We start from the raw sequence: 25,749 nt of genomic DNA on the forward strand, positions 1-25,749 counted from the left end.
ATGAAAAAAAATTTCAAGAAAATTACATAATAATATATTTTTTATTATATTGTAAATTTCATGTGTTTAGAAGGAGCAAACCCTGAATTAGGAAAAACACTAAAGCAAGTTTCACCTGATCTAAAAAAAAAAAAAAAGTCAAAATTTCATATAAATGTTTACAAACTTTGCAGTCCTCTCTAAAAGCATAACAAAAAAAATATAAAAAACTGAAAAGACAGTGAGATTTCCAAGTGTTTAACTTTTCATCTTGATAATTTCTCTACAGATGTCTCTGACGGCTGATCGAGTCTTTGATGATTTGGACCCTTTTTGTCTTTGGTTCTTGGCTCCGCTAACCAAGCTGACATGGGAAAGGAACCGCTCCGCTGAAGCCGCTCCACTCCACAGCTCATGGATGAACAACGACAACAGAAACAGTCCTGCCTCTGGAAAGAAAAAAACAAAACAAAACCTTAAACAGCAACAATCCATGGAAAATGAGTAACATTGTAAAAGTTTTCTATTTCGTTTTAAATAAAACAGGAAAAACCCTCAACGCTTATTACAAAGTACTTTATTAATTAATAAACATACTTCTAGACGCCACACAAAGCTCTGTTATTATAGCAGGTGAGATTTTTAAAATTGCAAACTCTTATTGTCAACTGTGGCTTGAAAGGCTAATTCACATTTATAGTGGGCAAGTTTGGTTTTGGACATTTTCCTTATCCTTCCTTTTTAAAATGAAATAATATAAAACATCAAAATGTCAAAAAGAAAAAGGAGCATTTGAGTGGAGAAATCCTTAAATCTAATTTATTTCACCATCTGCTCAAAATCAGGCCAACTGTGCGGACCGCACCCCAGAAAACATGTTAACAATTAAAGTCACTAATGCTTAAAATGTAAAGTAATAATACATGTCTGCTAAAATATAACGTCCACTGGCAGTCCTTACTTCCTCGGTACAAGATGTGTTTAAATTAGCAAACTACTATTCCATCTTGAGGCCACGTTTAGATCAGAAGGAATTTTGCTATATCTGTTTATTTTTCACTCTATTTAGTAATTTTTCATTAAAAAGAAAATATCTGTTAAGGCAGAGTAAGTCTGCTTGGCTTCTACAGAGGCGAATTTAAAATATCCTTAAATAAGAGATTCAATTAATTAAAAACAAAATGTGTCTTTTACATGCATAATAAGTTTTATTTGATTTATAGCAGATTAAGCGGTCAGGTTCTCACCATGTCTGGACTGATCCTGATCTGGCAGGCATGCAGAGATAACGGCCTGATGGAACTCCTGGAGCTGGCCTTGCATCTCCAATAAGCGGATCATGGTGTTTGTGAAGAGCTGGCAGGTTTCCAGCCTCTCTGAAAAGCTGGAGTGACCATGAGCTTCAAAGGTGTGATGGAAGAGCAGAAGGAGGTCGGCTTTCAAGCCGGAATCGTGCATCAGAACTTCCACGACTTCCTTGTGTTTGATTACAGCCTTTTCAAACCATGTCAGGAACTGCTTTGTTCTGTTTTCATCGTTCGTGTCCTCCGCCAGCCACCTCAGGGACCACTTTGTAAGCAGGTGCGCCGTATCGCAGGCCAGCTGTATGGAGTCCAGCCTGTCTCTTGGCTGAGGTGACTGTGGTTCTGAGAGCTGAAACACCGGCTCCCAGTGCACAAATATACCACAGAGATGCACTTTACAGCCCGCAAGAAGACTCTCCTCTTTGTTCACAGTACAGTCCTTCTCTGTATTGTTCTTCTCCAGGTTAACGCGGCCCTTACTGCGCACCTTATGCTTCCACATCCCTAAAAATAAAGATACATAGGTTCATTTTCATTCAGAAGAAATATTATTGCTGCAGAGTGAACTAATTATGATATAATGTTTACATTTACTTTCAAAGCCATTCAACCTTTTCATATTTTGTGTGGATGCAGAGAATAATGATGCAATCTTTTAACAGCTACAGTGGAATAAAAGAAAGGCCCAGTTTAAAGTCTTGGCCTAAATCTCGTTAGGAAATGTAAAAAGACTTGAGCTGTAGCAGCTTTTAAACAAGACAAAAACTGTTTTATTCTCTAGATATTCAAATGTCTGTATATCCTCACAAAAACAGCAACTTTATATGCAGCAAAAGGTGCTTCTACAAAGAACAGACTCAGAATGCTACAGGATTCACCATCCTGCTCTGTTTTATGTTGATCTGTTGCAAAAATCCAAATAAAGATAAATTCGGTTTCAGTTATGAGGCATCAGATCTGAAAAAGATCAAAAAGTATGAATACTTCAGTTATCCTTTTTTTTAAGGACTCACCCATTAGTTCTTTTAATTTGTGCCTCTCAGACAGGGCTTGTATTTGGGTTAGAGAGGAGCTGTTTTGGGACAACGTGGCCCAGCAGAGTAGCAGAGAGAGAGTTTCAGTGGAGGAGAGCGGCTGTGGATGGAGGGAGAGGCGCTCTGTTTGTTTGTTTATGCTGAGAGCTGTACCCTGATGATCGAGGACGGAGTGAAGAGTTTGTACAAACAGGCTGAAGTGAGCGGCCTTCACACCCAGCCTGAAAGGAAGGGAAAACAAAACACTGATCCTATGACCAAAATACACAAAGCATTTCTATCATCAGACATCTCCATGTTTTCTAACCTTCATCTCCCCATTTTCTCTACTGAGGTTTTTACCTGAGGTGTCTGCTGATGGCCAAAGCCACACAGAGGAACTCTCTGATGACTGGGAGTGGCAGACATTTGGCTAATCCAGGAGGTTTCTCCTCAGTAGACAAGGCGGAAACGCTTCTATCGACCTTTTTCTCCGTCTGCACAAGGCTGGTAAACCACAGAGTGTGAAGAAGGTCGATGACTGCGCAGATTGTCTGCTGGGTCAGATTCCTGCCAGAACACAACTATAGATTAGTGTTTAACACATGAAACAAGACCATAAAGGATCTTCTGTAAAACTACTCATAGCACCTTTTAAGCAGCTACAGTAACAAACTGAAAATCTTTAACTTTCTACCAGATTTAATTATTTAACACTAGACTTCCCAAGGCCACCATTTCGACGGTTCTGAGATTTTGAAGTGAAAGAACTTCATTAACGACATTATTCTTATGTTGGTCATATTAACTGACTTTTCCTGTTTTATATTTCCTTCTTTTTCATGTAGTTTTTTAAAAAAAATAAAATAAAAACCTAAAAAAATAAATATGGTTAATCTGACCTCGATCTCCCAAAGCCGTCATTTTGACCGAATCTGCATTGTAAATACTGTTGCCTAGCAACCAACATTCCAGACTGCAAAAGACGGTATAGAAAAGAGTAAAAAGGTCTTAAACTGAGTGTATTTTACTTTCAGTTGAGCAGGTTAATTAAATGATATGCCACTGGAACGAGTATTTGATTCTTTCAAATAGGATAATTATATAATATCCACTGGAAATTAGATAATACAATAATTTTTTTCTTATTTTAAATGTCAATTGATCCATTAGCAAAGTGTCTCACTTACCTCCTCAGTTTAAAATCAAATGCCCTTATTTTAAGAAAAAATTACTTATTTAGTTTTCCATTTTTTTGCAATTTTAATACAAATTTAGACTACAAATAATACTATTATATTATACAACCTTTAAAGGTTACAACCTGTTTTAAGGTCTACATATCCACAATGGGATTATATGGCACGCTAGAACTATTTCTGTCAATGATATCGTCACTACTCTTGTGTTCCATTAGGAAAAATGTCACCCATCAAATTGACTGCCAGAGTTCTACTAGAACTAGTATTAGTACTAGTATTAGTGTTAAATACTGATTATTTTGGCCCGTCTCTATTAGCTCCATGGTTTGCACGAAAGCATCTGTGAACATTCATTTCCAAGTCTTCCCAAAAACATTTTTTTGTTTGATTTGGGTTGCAAAATGGGATTTCATATGATTGCGTTCAACAGAGACTTTCATCTCGTCACTCATCCATAAATGTCAGATTTATAGAGCACGCCACAAACAGCTGTCCTGTTGACATGGACTGTGAATCTCTGCGGCTTCTCCTCCTGCAAACTTTCCCACAACTTTTCCCCCGACCTGTCAGCTTCGGTTCTTGGATGTTCTCTAACAGACCTCTGAGAGCTTCGGAAAACAGCTGTAATTACACCCAGGTTAAATGTGAGACAACAGCTGCACTGGACTTTATTTAGGGGTATCGTCTTAAATAAACACTTTTCCAACTTTTAGTATTAAAAAAAAAAACTGCATATTTTAATTTGTTTCACAATGATGCCCTAGTTAAGTTTGTGGCTTTAATTATATAAATAAAGAAATGGTTGAGGGATGGAAGCTTTCTAGAAATCTTATGCATCTCAATTCCCCAAACATTGTCAGAGGTGTGAGAACTTACTTTTTCTCTACTACTTGTATCATCCAGCTCAGAAGCCCACCGCTCTTAGTGAGGTTATAAACTGCCTTTGGCACACGGGCAGCTTGACACAACACCTTGATTATCTGTCCCTATGTAAAGATTCACACATCAACATCAAAATCAAAGCTCATAAACTCACTATTGTCTCAATTTAATGTGATTTACGATTGTGTCTGCAGCAGCATGTACCTGGACGTTCTCACTGCACAGGGGGCTGCTGCTGAAACCCAGAAGGACCTGGAAGATGCTTTGGTGGTTGCACAGTTCATAGCTTAGTGCATCACTTATTCCTTCCTGCAGCAAATTCAGCATCCAATCACGTTCCACTTTGTTCTGGGAAGACGACAAAAAAACAAATGCATATGAAGGTTATTTAATGTGGAGGTAAGAACAGTTTATCAAACACTGAATAAAATGAGTTTCTTTTACACATAGAATCATTTACCTCTTGGTCAAAACTATAAAATAGCTTGAAGAACTCCGGGACTCTTCTTAAATCCAAACTCTGGTGTGATAGCAGAAATCTGTTTAACACCAGATACATGTGGTCCTCTGAAAAAAAACACAAAAAAGCACAAAGGAAAAGTTTAGAAACCCTAAAAATTCCCTAATATTATATTTACTCAAAACAGCAAAAGCAAAACAAGGCATAAATATGAAAAAAAAGAAAAAATGCTATAGAACATATCGCGGGTCAATCAGGGATACAGTTCAAAGTACACACCGGGTCTGAGCATCTGCTCAGCCACTCTGCTGATGTAAGTAGCCAGGACAAATGGGAGTCTCTGGTTCTGCTTCAGAATTCCATTCTTGATGATGTCCATCAAATACAGCAGCTGGTGGAAAAGAGAAAAGCCTGTCAGGCTTTAGAGGCGATTTTCAAACAGACTAAGAGTTCATGACCGCATACCTGCGTCCTCTCTCTGAACCGGGCGCCCTCCAGATGATGGTAGAAACAGGCCAGTACATGGTACGCTGCGGCTCGCATGTTTGGGTCAAAGCTACTGAGAGCCATCGCCGTTACTCCAAAAGCATGGCAGGAAACAAATTTAACGCAGTCAACAACACATTCTGCAGCAGAACAAAAGGAAAAGAACAGATTTGTTATTCTCACATATTTTAGTAGTGAAAAAACATTTAAGATGGCCGATCATAGTTTGTCTTTTACTTCCTTTGGAATGGGGTTGGGATTTATGCTTCTATGTGTGTAAGAAAAAAATACATTCTGTCAAATATTGTGATATATCTTTAGACAATAACTGTATCAACTGAAAATGCAAAAAATCATGATAAATATTTAGATCAGAGGTTCAAAAAAAGTGGATCACAAGATGGTTTTAACAATCATTGCATTGTGATAACTGAGGTTTATGTAGGGTCAAAATATATCATGTAATACATAAATATACCATAAAATCAGTAGATGTCACATTTGTTTATTCATCTAATACACAATTTAAACATTAAATATACCATTTAACAGTCTCATTTTAAATATTTTAAAATGAGGAATTAAATACTTACCGGTAAATGTAGTTAAAATATTTTATTTAAAATAGAATATAATCACTTGGTTTTTATAAATCAATATAGAGTTGAATGATTTAATGAATTTTAGATTTTTAATGTTAAAATAAAATAAAACTCCGTTAGTATGGCAAAAAAGCAAAAAAAAAAAAAAAAAAAAAAAAAAGAGTCCATATATACATATCTAAAAGATTAAAAAAAGATTTAAAAAAAAGATGTTCTTTGGAATATTAGGCCAATGTACATTCATAATTCAGGAATTTTACATATTTTTAACTTATTCTAAGTGATAATGACCACTTTCAATCAAATCAGAATTAGAAAAGTGGGATACAATCTCAATACCACTGAAACTATAATTTTTTTATTATTATTATTATTAACACTGAATTCGTAAAGCAAAAATAAAATTAATTGGATTCCAAAGTACTTTAATGATTTCACATTGAAGAAATTGACCTCTGCACTTAACCCATTCCCTTGGGGAGCAGTGGGCTGCCACCATAGGGCGCCTAGGGAGCAGTGTGGGGCTAAGGGTCTTTGCTCAAGACCCAGAGTGGCAGTCTGTGGGAGTGGGGCTCAAACCTAGAACCTCAGGATTCCAAGCTCTATGCCCTAACTACTAGGCCACCATTCCCCAACTACAACCGAAATGATCTTATTGCCAAATTCTTGCCAGTTTATACCCCTATGTGTTCCAATACCGTAATTTAAATATCTATGATCCCTCTATTAATCCGGTATATTTTCACCCTCTGTAACTGATCCATTTTGGAGCAACTTTTTTCTCCATTCTAATGAGCCCTCAAAAATCGATGTCTTAAAACTCTGAAACTTTTCACATTTTATGATTATATTTTAAAATTATTTTTTTAAAATTCATTTCAGCATGGTTTGACTCTCAGATATATTTCTAAACTTTACTTTTTCATATAATTCTGAAGTTCTTAAGTCATCTTAGATGTCTAGTATTCTAGATTAGTCGGATTGGTCAGTATTCTGTAACAGCCTCCCTCTCAATCCAGTGTGCATCTTTTACTCATGCTTTAAAAGCTGCAGGATATTTTATTTTCCCTACATGAAACCATTTCTGAGTAACTCTACAATTAAATTTGAAGGGTCAATTTTGAGCTATATAAACTCAGTGACTTTATATAATTAAATATTTCCCTTTTATCTTTTTGCCCCAAGTACATTTATTATACTTTACTATGGTAAACCATATAGCTTGAAATGCACCTGATAAATTAGGATTATCTGGTTTAACTTTACTTGTTAGATTTTATCCTGGTAAATTATAGTAAAATAAAATGTTACCTGGTCGCAATATAGCGCTGAAAAGGGGCAAAAGGAAACATGGATCATATAAATCCTCAAGGGTTTTCCCTGCATCATCACTCCACAGCAGCTCGGTACCATCCTGAAGTAAAAAACATCAAAAATAATCATTCTGAAACCAATTTGGTATAAGGGAACTCATCTCTTTCAGGACATTTTCAGCAAGGCAAATAAACTAAACAAATGGAATATGATTTGAACCTGGGGGCTGATTCTGCGCTCCTGTGGAAATCTTAAAATTGTTTGGAGCATCACGTTGGCTTTCAGCAGGGCCAACACATCGTTAGAGCTCGGCTGCTTCCACAGAGAAGCGCCCAGGGTTTTTCTGGTTTTGTGGTGTTCTACAGCTGCAGGGCCCCACAGGAGTGATCTGCAGAAAAACAAAACACCTCACCCTCAGAGACTGCATCAAACAAGCGCACTCTAAAAAAAAAAGAAAATAAATAAATAAATAAATCCAATTTACTGAAATTTCAGCAAGCTGACTTGGTTTCTTTCATATTCCCGAAGAAGCAGTAACAGTTTTTGATCTGCAAGGCAAAAGATGTTGTAAGATAAAAGAAAAACAAATCAGACGGTACATGCTGATCCAGCTCTGAATGACTTTTGCTCTCTACCTGAAGTTGAAAGTGTTGCTCCATATGCTGCCAAAAGCACCACAAAGTGATTGATGTTGCACACTTGTGGCGCCTTCTTCACCAGACAAAGAAGAAGTGAAATTAAGGCCTCTGAAATGACAGCAAAATGCACGTTTATGTCCAACGAACACATAAGTGAAAAAACACTGGCTTTAGTTAAGGAGTTCTGATAAGAAACTAAACCTCTTGTTTGACACAGCTTAGGGTCTTCACTGGAGTCCAGCATTATGGGCAGAAACTGAGAATGGCTTGTGGTCATCATGTGGAGAGTTGGTACATTAATCAGATCCTTTGGGAATACCGTACTCTCGTACATTAGCTCCAAAAGACTACTTAGAGAGTCCAGGAAATGCTGATCATAATAGCGATACCTAAAGTATTTAGAGAAATAGTCAAGTCATTGAATAACACTGACATTACAGTTTAAATAATGCGTTTGGATGCAGTTTTACTTCAATCCATTTTTGACAAAACTGTTCCAGTCAGACGAGCTGATGTCTCCAGCAGATTTCTAAAAGAGAAAATGAACAATTCATTCAGAATTAAAAGAATATCTGTAATTATAAATGAATAAGGAGATAAAAACCCACCAGGAGTTGTTTCAGTCTTTTTAAGATTCCCTCCTCCTGGTCTGATGGAGAAGCAGCCTGATCTTTAAAGTGGCAGTAAGAGGCTACTAGACACTTTATGGCTGCAGCAACAATAGACGTCCTCCATTGTTCTTGCTCCTCTGTGCAGTCAGCTAGTTTTTCTGTTATAACATCTATTAGAGACCATCTGACAAGAAGACATAGAATGGTTATCTGACAATAGATAAAAGGCTTTGTTACGGTAAAACGGTGCCACTTTACAACCACCACTCAGAGCACTTTATTAGGGATTTTGACAGACCAAAACAAAATATTTAAATTAATAATGAAAATAAGGATATGAAGGTTTTCCTTTGCCCACATCTTTATTCCCATAAACTTAAAAAAAAAAAAATAAATGGCAAAATATTTCCTTCAGGAGTCAGGCAATGAGCAGGAGTCCACCCATCCACCATTTTATTAATTTCCAGCGGTTCTGTGAGTTCAAAGACCCAAGTCTCCTCAGATGGCTGTTCAGTCCGCTTTACTGACTATGTGGACCCCAGGTACCTTTAGCAGAACTAACCCAGTTTAACAAACATCTAAAGAGACTTGGGCCTGTAAACATCTGCAGGAAAATGCTGCAGATGTTTTATTATATAGTGTCATTATCTGAGCTGTGGTGTGCTTGGACAGTAGGGTGAAGGAGTTGAACCAATTAGCAGAGGTTTTATGAGGAAACAATGCTCCACGTTCTTAAAAGTACAGTGGAGGATTTCCTTTAATTTTGAAAAGTACCCAGTCTCTCCACTTTTTAAGAAAGAAATGCACATGCATAACCCTGTACCCGCTCTCAAGAGGGAACGTCTAATAAACACGTGTGAGAGCGTGCATGAGCCCATTTCTCCTCGTGCACGGTCGGTTTAAAAGCTGCTGTTTGCATCGCTCATACAAGCTTACTTTCTAAAAGAAGATTTAAAATTGTTCCACGATGTCAGACTCGCCACCGGTAAGTGAAAATGGGGACGAGCACATAGGACGGCCTTACGTCAACATATTACCAGAATGATTGACAATTAGGAGGACCAATTATTTTGGTGATCCACCCAAAAAAAGAACATCCTCCACTACACCGTAACATGAGTTCATTTTGTGTTATATGTAATTCCTTGTGCATAATCCTTGGTATGAAAAGTTCCTGCAGAATCAATGAATTTCTTATCTAAGGTGGCAAACACCATCACGAAGGAAAACAGTGAAATAAATAAAATATTGTAAACAAACTATTTTACTTTTAACTTTTGTTGGTCAATCCCAATAAAATAACACTAAGTCTCTGGTTGCAATGTGTCTAGCTTTATTTTATTAAAGAAGTATTATTTTGGTATTACTGAAAAGGTCACCTCTCAAAGCCCTCAGCTTTTTGAAGAGCATCAGGAAGGCGGTTGATTAAATCCCTGATGTCGTTCACATCTGCAGAGAGTTTGATGAGACTCGACGCAGCTTCTACAAGAACAGCTCCAGAATCCTCGCTCAGGTTTCCCAGAATACTTTGAATAAACGTGGAAAGAAGGGCTTGTTTCATGGCTTTTAAAACCTCTGTTTGAACTATGAAAAAGCAAAAAAATAATGGTATTTTCATTTAAATAATGATATATAACAGTAAGAAAATCCATTTCATATAAACTAGAGCACACCATCTTTTGGTCTGGCGGGGTCTTCTCTTTGAACCATCTTCAAATACGTATTAATCAGAGGAATGAAAGCCTTGGTTTCTGACACTTTCTCCATATTGGTGGGTTCTTCACACCACACTTCAAAGCAGAGGCGGTGAGAAGAGCAGTTCTGTAACAGCAGCGAGCTGATGGCCAAAGGGTCTGGGAGGGAGCGCCGGAGGCACTGCAACAGCACATCTGTGTGGATAAGCTTGGCACTGCCTGGGCTGCTTGACAGAGTCTGGAGCAGGAGGGCTTCCAGCTCAGGGCTGGAGCAGGACAGGAGAAGGGTGCCTAAGCCATGGAGGTGCGCTTGTGTCAGAAAGCCGTTTTCATTTTGAGATGAAGTAGAGTAACACTTTGTGAGGATTTGCAGCGCTGCACGGCCGTAAACGCTGAGCTCAGGCTGCGTCCCTTCGCAGCTGGGGCAGATGAGGCTTTCATGAGGGAGAAGCAGCAACCTAGAGACCAATTCTCTGAGCTCACTGGAGTCCATGTAGCTGTGTAAAGACAGTAGCGCCTGGAAAGACCTTGAATATGTCTTTGGGGGGCGAGAACCCCTTTCGGACATTTCCTTCAAAGCAGCCCTTTCTATAGCCCCCATATAGCCAGAAATAAGCTCAAGGTGATTGAGCTCGAAAAGAGCGGGAGCGCTGATCTTCAGCAGGCTCAGAATCAGGTCTGTCAGCTGAGCACATAAGCGCTTTAGTGGAACCGGTTTCAGAGAGTGAGGAGGGGCTGCAGCCAGCTCCAGAGCCAGAAACCACTGCTCCAGACATGGATGCTTGAAGATCGAGGCCAGAGCTGAAACAACAACCTAAAAACACAGGAGTTTCTTTAATGAGCTTATTTCAGAAGCTGTTTACAAAGTTATTTAACAAGCCTTTCTCAAACCTGTTCTTTATTGGTTTCTATGGTTAATGAGTGGTTCAGATCCGAAAAGAGGTCTGATCCCTCCTGGGATTCTTCTGCCACTGGTTCTACGTTTGTTGTCTCCTCAAAACTTTGGAGTCTGGTTACTACATCCTGGAGTAATTCCATTAGAGTCCTCAAAAACGCATCTCCATGCTCTTTGGGGAGCTTCAAAAAATGGATAAGATAGAGTAAATCATTTTATTTAGATATTTCCAGTTGAGCCTATATTACGTTCTTACCTTTCCATAGCTTTCCACTGTGGATTTAATGTAAAGCAAAATCTGCTTGATTAAAACTGGAAACTCCTTCAGTGACATGAAAGCTAGAGCTTTTTCTGCATTTTGCCTGAACATGTCCTCCAGCAAAGCACCTGGTCCCTGAATGTACGCAGCTTTAATTAGTGACGAGTATGAGCTCGGGGCTGCCACTTCCTTCGAAAGGCTTTCAGAAGACTTGAACTGCATGGAAAACGGATAATAAAAAGTACATGGTCAGTGTCTACATACAGAGAGAACAACAAAAGTATTCATACCTCGAGAGATTTTACATATTTCATGATTTTATCACCACAAATTTCACACAACGAACAAAGTAAGGCTTAAGTTGGAAGTGAAATCTGTATTAGACCTTTACTCTGATATCTCCAATAACCACCAACTGCAAATACTTGACTTTAGAACTCATCTTCTAAACGAAGTAGAGAGTCAATCTATTTCATGTTTTACTCTTGGTTTAAACCCAGCTGTTCGGTGAAGGCCTCAAAACTTGAAACAGATCAATGATGAGGTTATGAATGCTCATAAAGCAGTGTTAGGTAATAAAGATAATATAAACATCTATCAAAGCAAGACTCAATCTGCCTTAAAATAGAATCCATCTACTTAAACTGACAGACCAGACAAGGAGAAAATTAATTAAAGAAGCAAGCTAGAGGACCAGAGTAACTCCCGAGGGGCTGCTGCTCAGATGTAACAATCTGTCCACAACATCACTTTTATTTGGAAATGGAAATTTTATGAGAGCTGTACAAAACGAAATTGCGTTTTGTATACACTCAAAGTTCAAGTTTGTCTAAGTCTAAAGGCTGAATTATACTTCCAAACTAAGTCATCTGCGAAGGTGTCGCAGTAAATAAAAAGACAACCCTGCCCCATCCACAAACACTCTGCTGCACCTCTCCCTAATTGTAGGGGCCAGGAGGGCGGCTTGTTTTGTTTTTATGACGCAATTTCGGGAAAACAACTTGTGAAGTTGGACCAGCTAGAAAAGCAAGGTGCGCGAGGACCCTGGGACCATTTTTCCACCTGGATCCCCACTATTTTTTCGCTCTCATGTCCCTCCGTTGTCGGACAAACTCGCTCCCACTTCCTCAACGCCTCTGCCATTTCTAGACCCACAGTGTATAGCACAGACACGCTTCAAAATTGAGCATAAATCAAAAATGTCTGCGTCAATCTCACTGCGGCGGGGAGTATAACCAGCCTTTAAGTCTAGTCACAAATCATGTCCTTTGCTCCACAATCAGATCACCTTAAGAAGGTGATATGATTGGATGGTTGACAGTGGAATAGGGCTGGGCAATTAATTGCAGGTTCAATATAATCGTGATTAACAAAACACCATTTTCAAATTGCAGGGGCACTCAGCTTTGGTCACATTAACAATAGTAAATAAATTTCTCACTCCATCCCTTTAGGTGGCAGTAATATTCATAAGGAAGGATTGCAAACACACAGACGGGAAGAGAGCCTGCAGACTCAAGCAAGCAAGTAGAATGTAGTACTTATTCACACAAAGGTAACAGTGAAGTCCTGCAACATTGGACTCTGGAAAGGAAAGTTGCAAAGGTCATGAATAAACTTAAACCCTGGAGTGAAAGATTTATCTGCATGTGGTTAGTGCAAAGGAAAATCTAAATTAAATTGCAGCCCTACATAGGAATCACTACATATAAACAACACCATTGCCCACATAAGGCTAAATTATGCTCAGGAACCAGGTCGCCTGCGTGTGTGTCGCAGTTAACGCAGATTAGCCCCAGTCCCATCCGCAGACACTCTGGTGCATCTCTCTGAAATTGTAGGTGACTGCAGACAGGAGGCCTCTGATTGGTCAAATCTACATCAGCTCTACACTATCCGTATTTCCTGTTTGGTCTTACCGGCTGGTTTTGTTTGTATGACCGCCATTGTGGAAAATGACTCGTGAAGATGGACCAGCTAGAAGAGCGAGGTGCGCGAGAATCCTGGGACGCTTTTTTCCACCTGGATCTCCGCTCCTTTTCGCCCTCATGTCCCTCCGTTGTCGCACAAACTTGCCCCTTGCATTTTTCTACTTTGTCACCGCCTCTGCCGTATCTAGACCCACAGCTAGATCGTGATTGTCCCTTTTGCATTGTGACGTGGAATAACATAGCGCAGACCATGCTTCAATATTGAGAATAAATCAGAAATATCTGCGTCAAGCTCACTGCGACACATTGCTGCAGGAGTATAACCAGCCCTTAACTGTGAGGCCATCATTTTCACCAAATGCATGGTAGTTACAGAATCATGTTTTGGGGATGATTTTCTTCAGCATATAGATGGAGCTAAATACAGGGAACCATTTAACAAAGGCTACAGAGGAAAGCCATAAAAAGGCAGCTTAATTTTTCCAAAAGCCAGATTGGAAAAAAAGAACAGCTATACAGAAATGCATTTTACTAGAAAGACTCATTCAGGCTTAAAATTATTTAAGATTGGGACAGAGACTCCCACTGTCTCTGTAAAACAGCCACATAATTTTTTTTTAAAGCTGATACTGATTATTTTGACATCGGTCTAACCGATTCCCGATATGTGCTCCTGATTTTTCTGGACCGTTTATAGAAACCAATATAGCTTTTCCTCTGTTTACATGATTAAAACGACGCAGCGACAACAAATGTTACAGAATTCTTAATTTAAACAAAAATAAACATTTATTACCAAACTAAACAAAACATAATAATAGGGATGTGGGAAAAAAAATCGATTATGCAATATATCGTGTTTGTTGGCTGCCCGATGTATCGTGACACATATCGTATCGTAACACCGATGCCAATACTAACTCCTAATTAACAATAGGTATCAAATGAAGGGAGGGCTATGCATGCGCTTCACATGATCTCAAAAACAGCTGCCAAGTGTGCTTATCATCTAATGCTGATCTGAGATCAAATAAACACCAATGTCGGCCAACAATATCAGCCGACTGAGGAATCTATACAAAAGAACTGTATCTCAGTGAAATGGTTTAGATTAAAGGTTTATATGTTAGAATTACCAAGATCTAAATATAGTAGCAATCTGTGGCATGACTCCTACAAATTAATGCTCACAGATGCTTCATCCCATGTAGTTTGCAACTATAAAGAGAAATTTAAGCTTCCACATATAAAAAACCCCGAACATCCATCTCTGTGATTTAAGGAAAATGGTAAAAAGAGTAAAAAGTTCAAGAGGTATGAGCACTTTAGCAATAAACTGGCTTTATTTCTCCAGCAGCAGAGACTCACCAGCTCTTCTCTGCACTGCTGTGGCAGCCATCTGGAATAATACTGCTGGAAGTTTACGATGCACTGATGGAAAGGAGGGAGTTGGGAAGAGACAAGCTCTTTGTCGTACTGCTGAAGAGCCAAACAGAGGGACAGAGGGTCTCTCTGACAATGCAGCACATCAGCCAACACTGCAGACAGGTACTCACACACAACAGCTAATGGAAGCAAGCACAGATTACATTATTATTCATATTAGAATTAGTTTCTACTAATAGAAAACTACTGGTGTTAATAACTCACCTTTGTCCACTGGAAGTTTGTTTCGAGCTTCCAGAGCTGCAGGTACCACGGCACTGAAGGGGAAGGTTTGTATAATGACGTCCTCACTCAGCGACGGCCCAAACTCTTCCATCTCTCCATCATTACCCTCCATAATGACGTCAAGCATGTCTAAAACATCTGAGGGTCCAAAGCAACAAATAAACACACATTCAGGCCCAATATCTGTCTAAAGAACTAAGCCCTGGTGCTGCGTTTAATGCTCACCATCTATGTGCGAGACGGGAACGCTGGCTGCCTCGCCCTCCTGAACGCTCAGATTAGACTGAAGGTTCGCTGCATCCTGAACAAAACCTGCAACTTTATCTGTGTAGTCGTAGGAGTTGCAGACCAATTTCACCAAAACCTAAAGTAAAACAGGAGGATTTTGAGAAAAACTGGCAATAATATCTCAGAAAATCCATTTTGATTAAAGGAGATCCATTCTAATCTTACATTTTCAATTCTTTTATTTAACTGAATTCAAAAAAGGAATCTGGTGGACATGTTTAATCTACAAATGATCAACACTATCAGTGCAGAATCAATGATATACTTACACCTCTATTAATAAATGTTAAAGGTTAGTTGTGACCAAGCAAGTTGCATTTCAGCTACACATTAAAAGAGCTTCTGTTGTAATTCCTGCTGAATGTTTGATAACTTCTTTGGGTAAAAGTGGGAGAATACATTTAATTTGATCAGTTTCCTGGAGAAAATCAAGCTTTGAAGCAAATGAACAAATGTATTATATTGTTCAGAAAGAGTCTTTAGGAAGGCAACTCCAAGTCTCTTCCCCCCTAAAAACCAGTTTAGATGAGTTTCCAGTAAGAACAGCCTACTGTGTCCAAGTTTCCCCATCAGATCTAAACTACCATCCCCAGATAAACAGAAATCCCTCAGTACGTTTGTATATTTATAGATTTCACAAAGAAGAATTCTTCATAAAGTGAAAACCATTATCAACAACAGTGAACATCCTCTTCGTCAGTGTTAACAACAGTGTCTTCAGTCAGAAGCTTCTCCAGATCCAGTGCAAACAGACTGCTACAGAAGATCCTTCCTGTCTACAGCTATCATCTCCTACAACATCTCATTGAAAAGCTGCAGACATGTTACTGCAGCATTTAATTTCCCTCTAGGATTAATATTGTTTGGAAGCCGGTAGAGTAGCAGGCTCGCTGTCAACAGTAAACATCAAGGGCTGAGAAGCTGCAGATGTAGAAGCATACCAAAACGCACAACTTTAAGCTTGATTAAAATGTGGACAATTGCAATGCATTCTAGATAATTTATTTAAGACCATATAAGACATAATTTATCATAATTTTAACCAAAATAAGAGGAAGTATGTTTGAACGAGTTCGTCTTTTAAGGTCTAAAACGTTCACAGTGAGCTGTGGTCATATTGGTGGGCAATCATAACGGCCCCAACACGTACTCTCTGGCCGAAGCACCTACCTGTGACAGTAAGTAACTCAAGAAGCTTATAAACTAATACAATATTAACTACCTAAATGATGCATGCACTATATATAGCCCTTCCTTGTCATGGACATCCTTGTGCCGTTGGCATGTGGTGTAATTTTCTATTTCTTCAAACTGTACAATCCTTGCAACAAACTAAATTATAATAAAAATAAAATACTTTCTTTAAACCAAACTACGATGTTCCTCTTATATTTGGAGAATTTGTGTTCAAATAATTTGCAAAAATATTCAAACATATTTTTTGAAAATGGCGGTGGGCCGGTGTAGATGAAAAAATTGCCAGGGCAGAAAATCGTTCCCAGTCCAAGCCTGGTGGGCAGAATCCTGCTGGATGTTTTGGTGTATTGCAAAAACTCATCAACACCCCCTCAAATTAACCGATTGCTGTTTCAAATTTTAACCCAACTGTGAGTTTTAGTGAAAAAACTATCCCCAGAACCCATCAGAACTGGTTTGGGAAATGATGAAGCAGCCCCAGGCCTCAAGAGGAGTCTTAACTTTAACCTATAAAGCAATACTGGACTATGGATAAAAAAACTATTTACATACACTCAAGGAGTTTTGATGAGCAGAGTGGTAAAATAGTCAGTTTGAATTATACCAGAGGCTCATAGTGTACATCAAATACTGTCTTATTTCCACTCAACATGCTGAGAAACAACCCATCAGATATTTGATATTTGGATACTGATTAATTGTTGACATTAATGAGTCATCTTGGCAAACAAATGGTTGAAATAAATCAAAGGCCAAAAGCAAAACTAACCTCCATAACCAGAGTGAGTGTAGATAAACCTGTTGGTAGCATTTTAAATGTCTCATAGTTGGACTTACCCTCTCCAAGAAATGGATCACGGTCTCTTGTTGGTCTGGTTGTATTCTTGCCAGCTGGTCCAGCCAGAGGTCGAGTTCTGGTAAGGTGTACTCAAACACCCCGGTGTCCTTCAACACCTGAAGGAAAAAAGAAAAATTTAGAGGTAACATAGATGAACATAGACGTCAAGCTATTATGTTGGGGGTTCATCAGTAACAGAGATTTCTTCTTCATCGTCACTTCAGAATAATGCTAAAATATTTAAATGTTTAAAAGAAAATATTTCATGTTTTTCTTACTTAAAAGAAAATCTACCACCTCATCTATAATTCCTCCTACAATGTTGATGAACTGGAATTAAAGGATTTTTTGGAGTTGAGCGAATAAACTAAAATGCTAACCCATCCTGACAAATAACACCACAGAATAGAAAGTATGTGTTGAGCATATTAGGAGAATGAAGCTTGGATATAATGAACAGCATTTCATAACTATCAACTGTCCCTGATAAGGATGTAAAAAGCCTCTAAACAACTTACTAAACTCCCACTGAAATGATGAGAAAATTGAAAACATCCTATCTGACATTCTAGGAAATAGTTTTTTTTTTTTTAGGTAAACAAATTTTTGTAGGAAATAAAAAAAGATGAATTGAGTGGTTTAAAGTGGAAGGTTTTCCTGCCAAAGTGGAATAAGATCATAGAAATGCCACACACTCTCTATAATACCCATTAAATGCTGCCTACATGCAAACAGAGCCATTAAAGCCTTTTCAATCTTACCATCACAAACATAAATGTGTGGAGTCTGATAAAGTCTACCGAAGCTTAAAGCACCTGTCACACATTGACGATTTAGCAGTGTATGCCGGACGTCCCAGAATCTTCTAAAACGCTGGCAAACGCTGAACTTTCAATCTATTTTTTAAATTTTGGGCGTATTCATAGATTATTCATAACGCGTATGTCAAACGATAGCCTAACTTATGCATGACGCACGGCATAATGGCATGACGCATGGCATTGCAATGCCCATGAAATGTCACAATCCAGCGTCCTGAAGGGGGGCATCAATGCGCCCAGAGACACGCAGCCTGCAGAAAAAGAACAAGATTCCACTAAACGTCATTATACGGTAGCAGTAAGTTAGAAACACATCCAGCGGTCGTCTGGAACAAGCTAAATACATCGATATGCTTTAGAGATAAGTTCTGCACACGTTACTCATAGGTTTTGGATAAGCTAGACGCCATGACTTGTGAGTAACTTAAACTTTAAGTATGTCAACGACCAGATAACTTACCTGTAACTTTTGGCCCACGTATGAGCATACCCTAGCATACCTCAAGATGTACTTGCCGTATGTCGATGTATGCCAGCATGCTGATAACTTACATAAAACGTACTCATAACTTATTCAACATATGCCAGCTTTTTGCCAGATTTTCCATACGTCAGGCAAACGCTGGCTAAATCCTCAAGGTGTGACTGGGGCTTTAGCTAAAATGATGGACTTGGATCAGACTTAAAATATTACTTTCCTCAACAAACAGGTCAATTTAATGGGGAAAAAAGAAAAATGATTATGTAGTACAGCATCTCATGTTGGCTCTTTTAAGTACGTGTTACTGTGGGTCTGTTTCTATATACAAGCTCTGATATTCTTAATAGAGGGCAAATCTCTTTCAATTATCAGGATATTTTAATACAAATTTGTAGGTTTTTATTTTACATTTCTGGTTAACAGCCTAAAAGATAGATAAATCCCCACTAAAATGATATGACATGAGACATTTGTCATTAAAAGAAGATTGTACTGAGTTTTACCATCAGAGTTAAGAAACGGTGTTTCTGTAAAAACATGTTAATACATTATAATTTAAGCTCCTTTACCCAACTTTATCAGGAGGAGTCAATGACTACAGAGAACCATGTGTATCTTTACTTCATGCATCTATAGGGAAAACCTTCTTACTTTTATAACCAGCCTCCTTGTGGTGGTACTCAGGTAGTTGCTGCTGCTGCTCACAAACATTTTCAGAAGCAGGTAGAGCACAGACTTCTCTCCAGATGAAGAGTCTGAATTGACAACATCCTGTGGGTAAAATTAACACAGTAAAATTAAAACGAATTACACTTAGTGCAGGTCCAACAGAACTAACAAACCTTCTTTACCTGTAAGCGAAACCAGGAAAACTTGTTTGCAGGAAGATCTAAAGCCAGTTGCAGTATCTGGTACTGCAAGACTGGAGGGATTTCTTCTCTCATTCCTTTCTCCGATACAATTCCTGAAAAGGTTGTTTTTTTTTTTTAATAGAAAAAACAAAAAAACAAATACTTTATTTTAATGAGCAAATTCAAAAGAAATAAGGAACATCAGCAGCAAACATATTACTAGGGCTGCAACTAACGATTATTTCGCAAATCGATTAATCTGTTGATTATTTTCGATCAACTAAAAAATAACTGATAGGTAAAGGTTTCTTAAAGAGGACCTTTTTGTGAAACTAAAGCTTTTCCACTCGAGGAGTTCTGGAAAGAACATGTTGACAGATGAAAAAGATTTTTATTGTAATTGCGAAATGTTTAGATTTTTTTTTTTTACAATTTTGGTAAAATTGCTGCTCAAGGTGGGTTTCTCTGTCTGCCTAAAGTCACATTTTAGAGACTACACTCCGGTTAAATATTAATCGATTACTAAATTAGTTGATGATTATTTCAATAATCACGATTAATCTGATTGTTTCAGCCCGACATATTACCTTTTAGGAGTTTGCTGAAGTCAAATTTGAACTGTGTAACAAGATGTGGCACCACCCTCTGGTAAAGGCATATGGCTTGAAGAATTAAGGCCTTCAGCACAGTGACCTCTGCCTTCTCTGGTCCTGTTTAACCAGAAAGCACACAGACCGGTCAGCTGACATCAGTAGCAAATATTAAAAACAGAACAAGACACAAACTAAGGGTTCCTACCACGCAATTCATTTTGGTCATCAGTCAGTACGTTATCCTCTCCACTTTTACTCTTATCACCATCAGCATTTTCCTTTTTGTTTAGAGACTGCCATGTTGAAATGATGTGTGTCATATCAGGCAAAATCTGGAATGGAGGATAAATAAAACAGATAAGCTGTGAACCTGCATCACCAATCTTTATCAAAGATCCTTTTACTGAGCCTACCTTGCCAAGTGTCTCTGTGTATTGCCGCACAAGCTCTTCCATCATCTCAGCAGAATACAGATCTGATTTCTGCCACACGGATTTGTCCAAAAGATACTCCAGATTCTTATTGGCTTTTTTCAGTAGGAAAATCATGGTGGACACAGTTGTAAGCTGCACCGTTGGGTTTCCAAGCTGTTGATTGAATCAATATATCGCTGGATTTTATCCTCTCCACCCCCAAAGTGCAATATTTACATCAAGAGGTTAAGTGACTTACATTGAGGCCTTGTGTAAAGAAAGCCTTGTTGCACACGGGAGGAAGAGAGATGACCAGCACCATGGACAGCAAACGAGGCAAAGGGATCATCTCACCGGTCTGAAAGATGGTGGAAATCTCAGGCTGGGCCTCATAGATCTGATTGAAAAGAGAAACAGAGAAATAAATATTATCATCCATTTGGTAGTTTTTGGGAATGTGCTATTTCACTTTTGCATGTATGTGATTGGAGTTAAAATTGTCCAGGTTCAGGAACAGCACCAAGGACCTTATCAATAAATAACTACCAGTAATAAAATTAGGGATTTTCCCTCACATAAATGTTTGAAAATACAGAAAACGAAATAAAGCCACAAAATGTACCCTTTTTAGGAGCTTGACATTGTCCTGCCAAGCACGTTTGATGCGTGGGGTGTATGAATATTGAGTCTCCTTGAAAAATCTGGACAAGATGTCAGGGCTTCCTTTCAGTATGTTCACCACCAGCTCCGCCACTAACTCATCATCAGTCGCCTGTTTCAGCCCAACCAAGAACTGAAGCAAGACAAGGTTTCCAGGCCTGCAAAATATGAAATCTTATGTTTAACAGTGAGCTTTATTTCCAGTGGTGAAATATGCACCCCAGAAGTCATCCACTGACCTGCCGCCTGTGCCATAGCTAGGATCATGGAAGCTGATGCCGTGCTTACGAGAGCAACACAGGTCAACAAGGAAGCTGTGGACAAGTTCCCTGACAACTGATAGCCCCGCAGCATCACAGTCCTGCTCCGTCTAACAAGACAAGATTACAAATGAGAAGTCAAGCCATAATTTGGACCAAAATGGTATCTATGTTATCACAATACAACTTACGGTGTCATCGTTAGCGGTCGCATCAACAATCCCATTCCATTTGTACAGAGATGCAATGTTGGCCAATACAGCAGGGGTGAAAAAGCGAACCTTCTGTGTTTTAGTGATGGCTTTGTTTAAAACAACCTGCACAGTGACAAATACCAAATATTTCAATCCCAAACTCATAAAGTTTTTTTTTATTTTAAATGTGCAATCTCATGTACTAACTCTTGTCTTTAATGTTGACAAAATCAAATTGACTGTGGACATCCTGTCCTCCTTCAGACCCGTGTTCAAGATGTGCGGCAGGAGTTCTACGGCACCCAGATCAACACGTCATCCACACACAGGAAAAACACAGGTTTAAAAATACAAAAAAACTTAAGTTTTAATCTTACCTTTAAGTTCTAAAACCTGTCCAATGACTGCAGTGTCTCCAGACACTAGAAATGACAGCACAAACTGGATAAAGGCCAGTCTGACATCAGGTTTACCCTGTAAAAGGGATTCAGAAGATTTAACTCGGCTCAATTTAGCCCGAACAACTTCGACAGAAAAAAGTAGGACATAACCTGCACCATACCCTTTTATCCTTTTTCTTTGCCAGTCCAGGGAGTGTTTTGATCTGAATATGACTGAGTACCTCTCTGGCAGCTTCAGCACCCTGAGACACCATAGCGGACAGGAGATTGAGGCACTGGCGGACAAATCTGTTCACAACATTAAAAGAAAGTTATTAATGCAGAGGTGGATTTTATACTTCTTAAGCTTTTTTTTTTTAACAGTTCCTAGAAGAACAAAATATTGCACAAGGTTTAAATTCTTTATCAATAAAAATGGGTGCCAAACATTTCCATTCGGCTTCCTTCCCTCAACACTACAGCTGTTACACTGCCAATTATTGTGTGGCATGGTTGTACTGACTTTGCATATCTAAAGGTTGAACATTTTATTGTTAGAAATAAAGCTGAATTTAGATTGAATAGAACCCGTCTGTGAATATAAATGTAAATATAAATGAATATAAATTGATTCTCTATGTCTAGACTTTGAGTCAGCTAGTTAAACACAAACATACTTTGTAAACCATTTCCTCATAGCTCTATATCTATGTTTAGGATCGGGGGATGTTGGAAGGTGAGTCTACTCTCCATCCTTCCATCATTTGCTGTCCGTTTCAGGTTTTCTGTTACGATTACTTTGAACAAACCACTTTCCTGTAGAAAAGCATCATCTGCCATAATCCTGACAAGAGGTGTGAAAGTGTTGATGGAGTATTCAAGGTGATGCGCAGTGTTAGAATTACGCTCAAAAAGTATTTTGTATTTGAGCCAAAAAATCAAATTTAATTAATGTCTACAGTAAACACAGCCTGACCACATACTTGCTGTTTCCATTACATGAATTGTGGCAAACTGAATTCAAACCTTTTATATCATTCTTTAAACAGTGACTTTATTTTTGTCTGGCTTTTGTGAAGGCTGAATTTATGAAGTGAATTACTACCAATTACCAAGTCTACAAATTTTCCACCCTGACTATCTGCAGATCAGCCAAAATTGTCATGGACCCGAGCTGTCAGTTTAGATGAACACCCAGGCATTGGTATGTTTGACATTGAACGACACTCTTGTGTTTGTCTGATAACAGAGCGATAATTGCTCCTTAACATGCTTGAAACCTTTCTATAACTTTAGCTCTGTGTTTTCCTTTTCTTTATGATTAACCGTTAAGGCTTTCACAGGACAGCTGTGAATATACCTTAAGTTGCAGTACATCATTTCACAGCATTATGAGAGATTGGTGGAGTGGCGGCCTAGTGGTTAGAGCATTGAGCTTGGAATCCTGAGGTTCTGAGTTCAAGCCCCACTCCCACAGACTGACTCACTGGCTCACACTGAGCCTGGTTCTGCTGGAGGTTTCCTCCTGTTAAAAGGGAGCTTTTCCTCTCCACTGTCGCTACAAGCATGCTTAGTGTGAGGGATTGCATGCCATCAACTGGTTTTCCTTAGATAGAAAACTTTGAATCAATTTAACTGTATGATCTGGTGAACTGTAAAGTGCCAGGAGATGACATGTTGTGAATTGGCGCTATAGAATTAAACTGAAATGAATTGAACTGCCACACTTCTCCCTAAGGGGATGGGTTCAATGCAGAGGTACATTTCTCCAATATGAAATCAATAAAGTTCAATTATTATTCTAGCTGGGAGGCTATAAATAGGTCATACACGTTTTTTAGTTTGTTTGAGAAAAAAATCTATTCATAAACAACATTTTTTTTCTGTCCTTCCGCTTTATAAAACTGCTATTAAACAAGTAGTATTTGGGGTTATAATGTATGAAGGTATTAACATTTTACACAATACCCAGCTTTGTCATTGTACTGACCCGTGATTCGCTGAATAAAAGGAGCCTTGCAGAAGTTTAATGTAGTTGGAAACCATCTTTTTCACGATGACGTTTCCCACCATGTTGAAGTGTGACAGATCACTGGCTGTCCTCAACAAGATCACCTCCAGGCTCCCAAAAATCAGCATCCTCTGGACAGATGAAAGACTCCATCAGAAGGGAACCACTAAAATACGAAAGTGATTTAATCCTTCCATCCTTTCCAAGTGCACTTCAACTTACTTCCGACTCTGAAGTCTTTTCTGCTTCTAGCAACTTAAATATTTCGGCACACTCCATCGATATCTTTATATAACCCTCCACCACATCATACAGATCGGAGGACGGTAGTTTTTTCGCAGTTGATATAAATGTTTCCAGCCCTGCAGTCAATTAAAGGAGCAAATTTAAATAACATTTATCAAATTGAATAACATAAAGTCAGAGTAAATGTCCAATCTTACCCTTCATGGCTGTGGTTGGATTTTTGAGCATGGTTTTAAACACTGTCCCGTTAAACTCCGGAGCTTTCTCCTTTTTTAGCGGAGCCTCGGAGTCTGCCGAGGCGTCGCTTTGGCGCTTTTTACCCATTTTTATTCACACGATTATTTATTCATTAAGCATAACTTTGCATCTCACCATTCAGACTTTAACAGACTAGCAAACAAACCCACGTTGAGGAGTAAATATAAAAAAATTCCATCTGAGATTATTGTTCGGGCGGAAACAATTCCGGCCAGGGTTTAGTTCCGCATGGCTCACAAGGTTAATCAAAACGCACCGTTTTCATTTTTAGCAAGAAGGAGGATTTTTTTTTCTGTTATAAAAAATAATGGGATTCGCTGTCCGTCAAGTTACATATGATCCAGGCTTCTGATGAAGAATAGTGGGGATGTAGGAGGTTGCACATTACCTTGTAAAAAAAAAAATATTTTTTTTTTTGTTCAATTTTTGTATTTAAGGTTAAAGGCACACACTTAAATTTATCATATTTGGGTTTTATGTGGTAGATCATGATATGCAAGTTTGTGTTTATTACATTATCACATTTAGAAAGGATGCTTTATTTATAGTTTGTTTAGAAGGAACACAATGGTACCATAGCATGTCAAGAATTGCATTAAGTCTTCAAAAACAGGATTGAAGGTTTTTTTTTTTTTTATCTGGTAAGGGATTAAAATCTGGTATGGGATTAAAAAGGTCTTATAATATTTAGAAATGAGAATGTCACTATAAACAAAAAGTATTTAATTGCAGAACATATAGAAAAGCTATGCCGAGGTCACACTCTGTATGAGTGTAAGCAGATGGCAATAAAATATACCTTTGATACAAAAGTGAAGGTCTAAATAGGTCTTATAAAAAGAAGACCAGAGCAAAGTTTGGCAAGAAAAGCAAAGCAAAAGTCCAGGATCTCAGGAGCAATGTGGTTTGGACAGATACAACAAAAATGTATTTATTTGGATAAAAGAATACAGAACATGTGTTGAATAAACATAATATAGCTTTGCAAAAAAGAAACCTCAGACCTATGGGCATGGCGGTGGTGCTGGATTAGTGTTTTTGGCCTGTGATCCATGTAGAGGCTGTGGTCCTCAACATGTCAGCATACTTGCTCCCTCTCCTTTAAAAATTCACCAAGTCTTCAAAAACGTACCCCTGTTGTCCAAGTGTAGTGATATTGAAGAGGCTTATCATCCATGACAGGCCACTATGTCCAGAGTGCTTAGCAGCTTAGTCCAGATCTCATCCAAACCTGCCGCCCTGTGGCCAAGGGGCTTTTAATGGCCTTAGCGACCTCTGTCACATTGGAACAAAAAGGTAGAGTTGACTGGAAGACTG

At 38.5% G+C, this 25,749-nt stretch overlaps 1 protein-coding gene across 1 annotated transcript; it reads right to left on the reverse strand.

The window, feature by feature from the left end:
- Positions 1–22: 22 nt before the first annotated feature.
- On the reverse strand, positions 23–24,628 carry urb1 (URB1 ribosome biogenesis homolog). Its single transcript, XM_038294353.1, has 39 exons — positions 24,372–24,628; positions 24,151–24,290; positions 23,908–24,059; positions 22,100–22,226; positions 21,915–22,011; positions 21,745–21,830; positions 21,535–21,660; positions 21,323–21,453; positions 21,046–21,241; positions 20,683–20,820; positions 20,424–20,597; positions 20,216–20,342; positions 20,005–20,127; positions 19,418–19,530; positions 19,218–19,337; positions 17,264–17,380; positions 15,167–15,305; positions 14,921–15,079; positions 14,639–14,835; positions 11,337–11,555; positions 11,077–11,262; positions 10,165–10,999; positions 9,871–10,075; positions 8,489–8,675; positions 8,351–8,409; positions 8,082–8,269; positions 7,878–7,988; positions 7,727–7,790; positions 7,462–7,630; positions 7,240–7,342; positions 5,306–5,466; positions 5,120–5,231; positions 4,841–4,947; positions 4,585–4,728; positions 4,375–4,484; positions 2,660–2,866; positions 2,297–2,538; positions 1,227–1,787; positions 23–428 (listed from the first exon to the last, which is right to left on the reverse strand). Exons 1-39 carry the CDS (start codon positions 24,496–24,498, stop codon positions 238–240), a joined length of 6,750 nt encoding a protein of 2,249 aa, XP_038150281.1. The 5' UTR covers positions 24,499–24,628; the 3' UTR covers positions 23–237.
- Positions 24,629–25,749: the final 1,121 nt, after the last annotated feature.

This window comes from Cyprinodon tularosa, unplaced genomic scaffold (genome assembly GCF_016077235.1).
Source record: "Cyprinodon tularosa strain WSP-4 unplaced genomic scaffold, ASM1607723v1 ctg34, whole genome shotgun sequence".
NCBI lineage: Eukaryota > Metazoa > Chordata > Actinopteri > Cyprinodontiformes > Cyprinodontidae > Cyprinodon > Cyprinodon tularosa.

Bases quoted from the DNA above. Each gene is read 5' to 3' on its own strand.
- urb1 (XM_038294353.1), bottom strand. From the start codon at position 24,498: ATGGGTAAAAAGCGCCAAAGCGACGCCTCGGCAGACTCCGAGGCTCCG. The intron at 5,232-5,305 runs GTATGCGGTCAT...CTTTTCCACCAG, and splicing joins GGTTCAGAGAGAGGACGCAG to CTGCTGTATTTGATGGACAT. The intron at 2,867-4,374 runs GTAAGTTCTCAC...GTGTTCTGGCAG, and splicing joins ATACAAGTAGTAGAGAAAAA to GAATCTGACCCAGCAGACAA.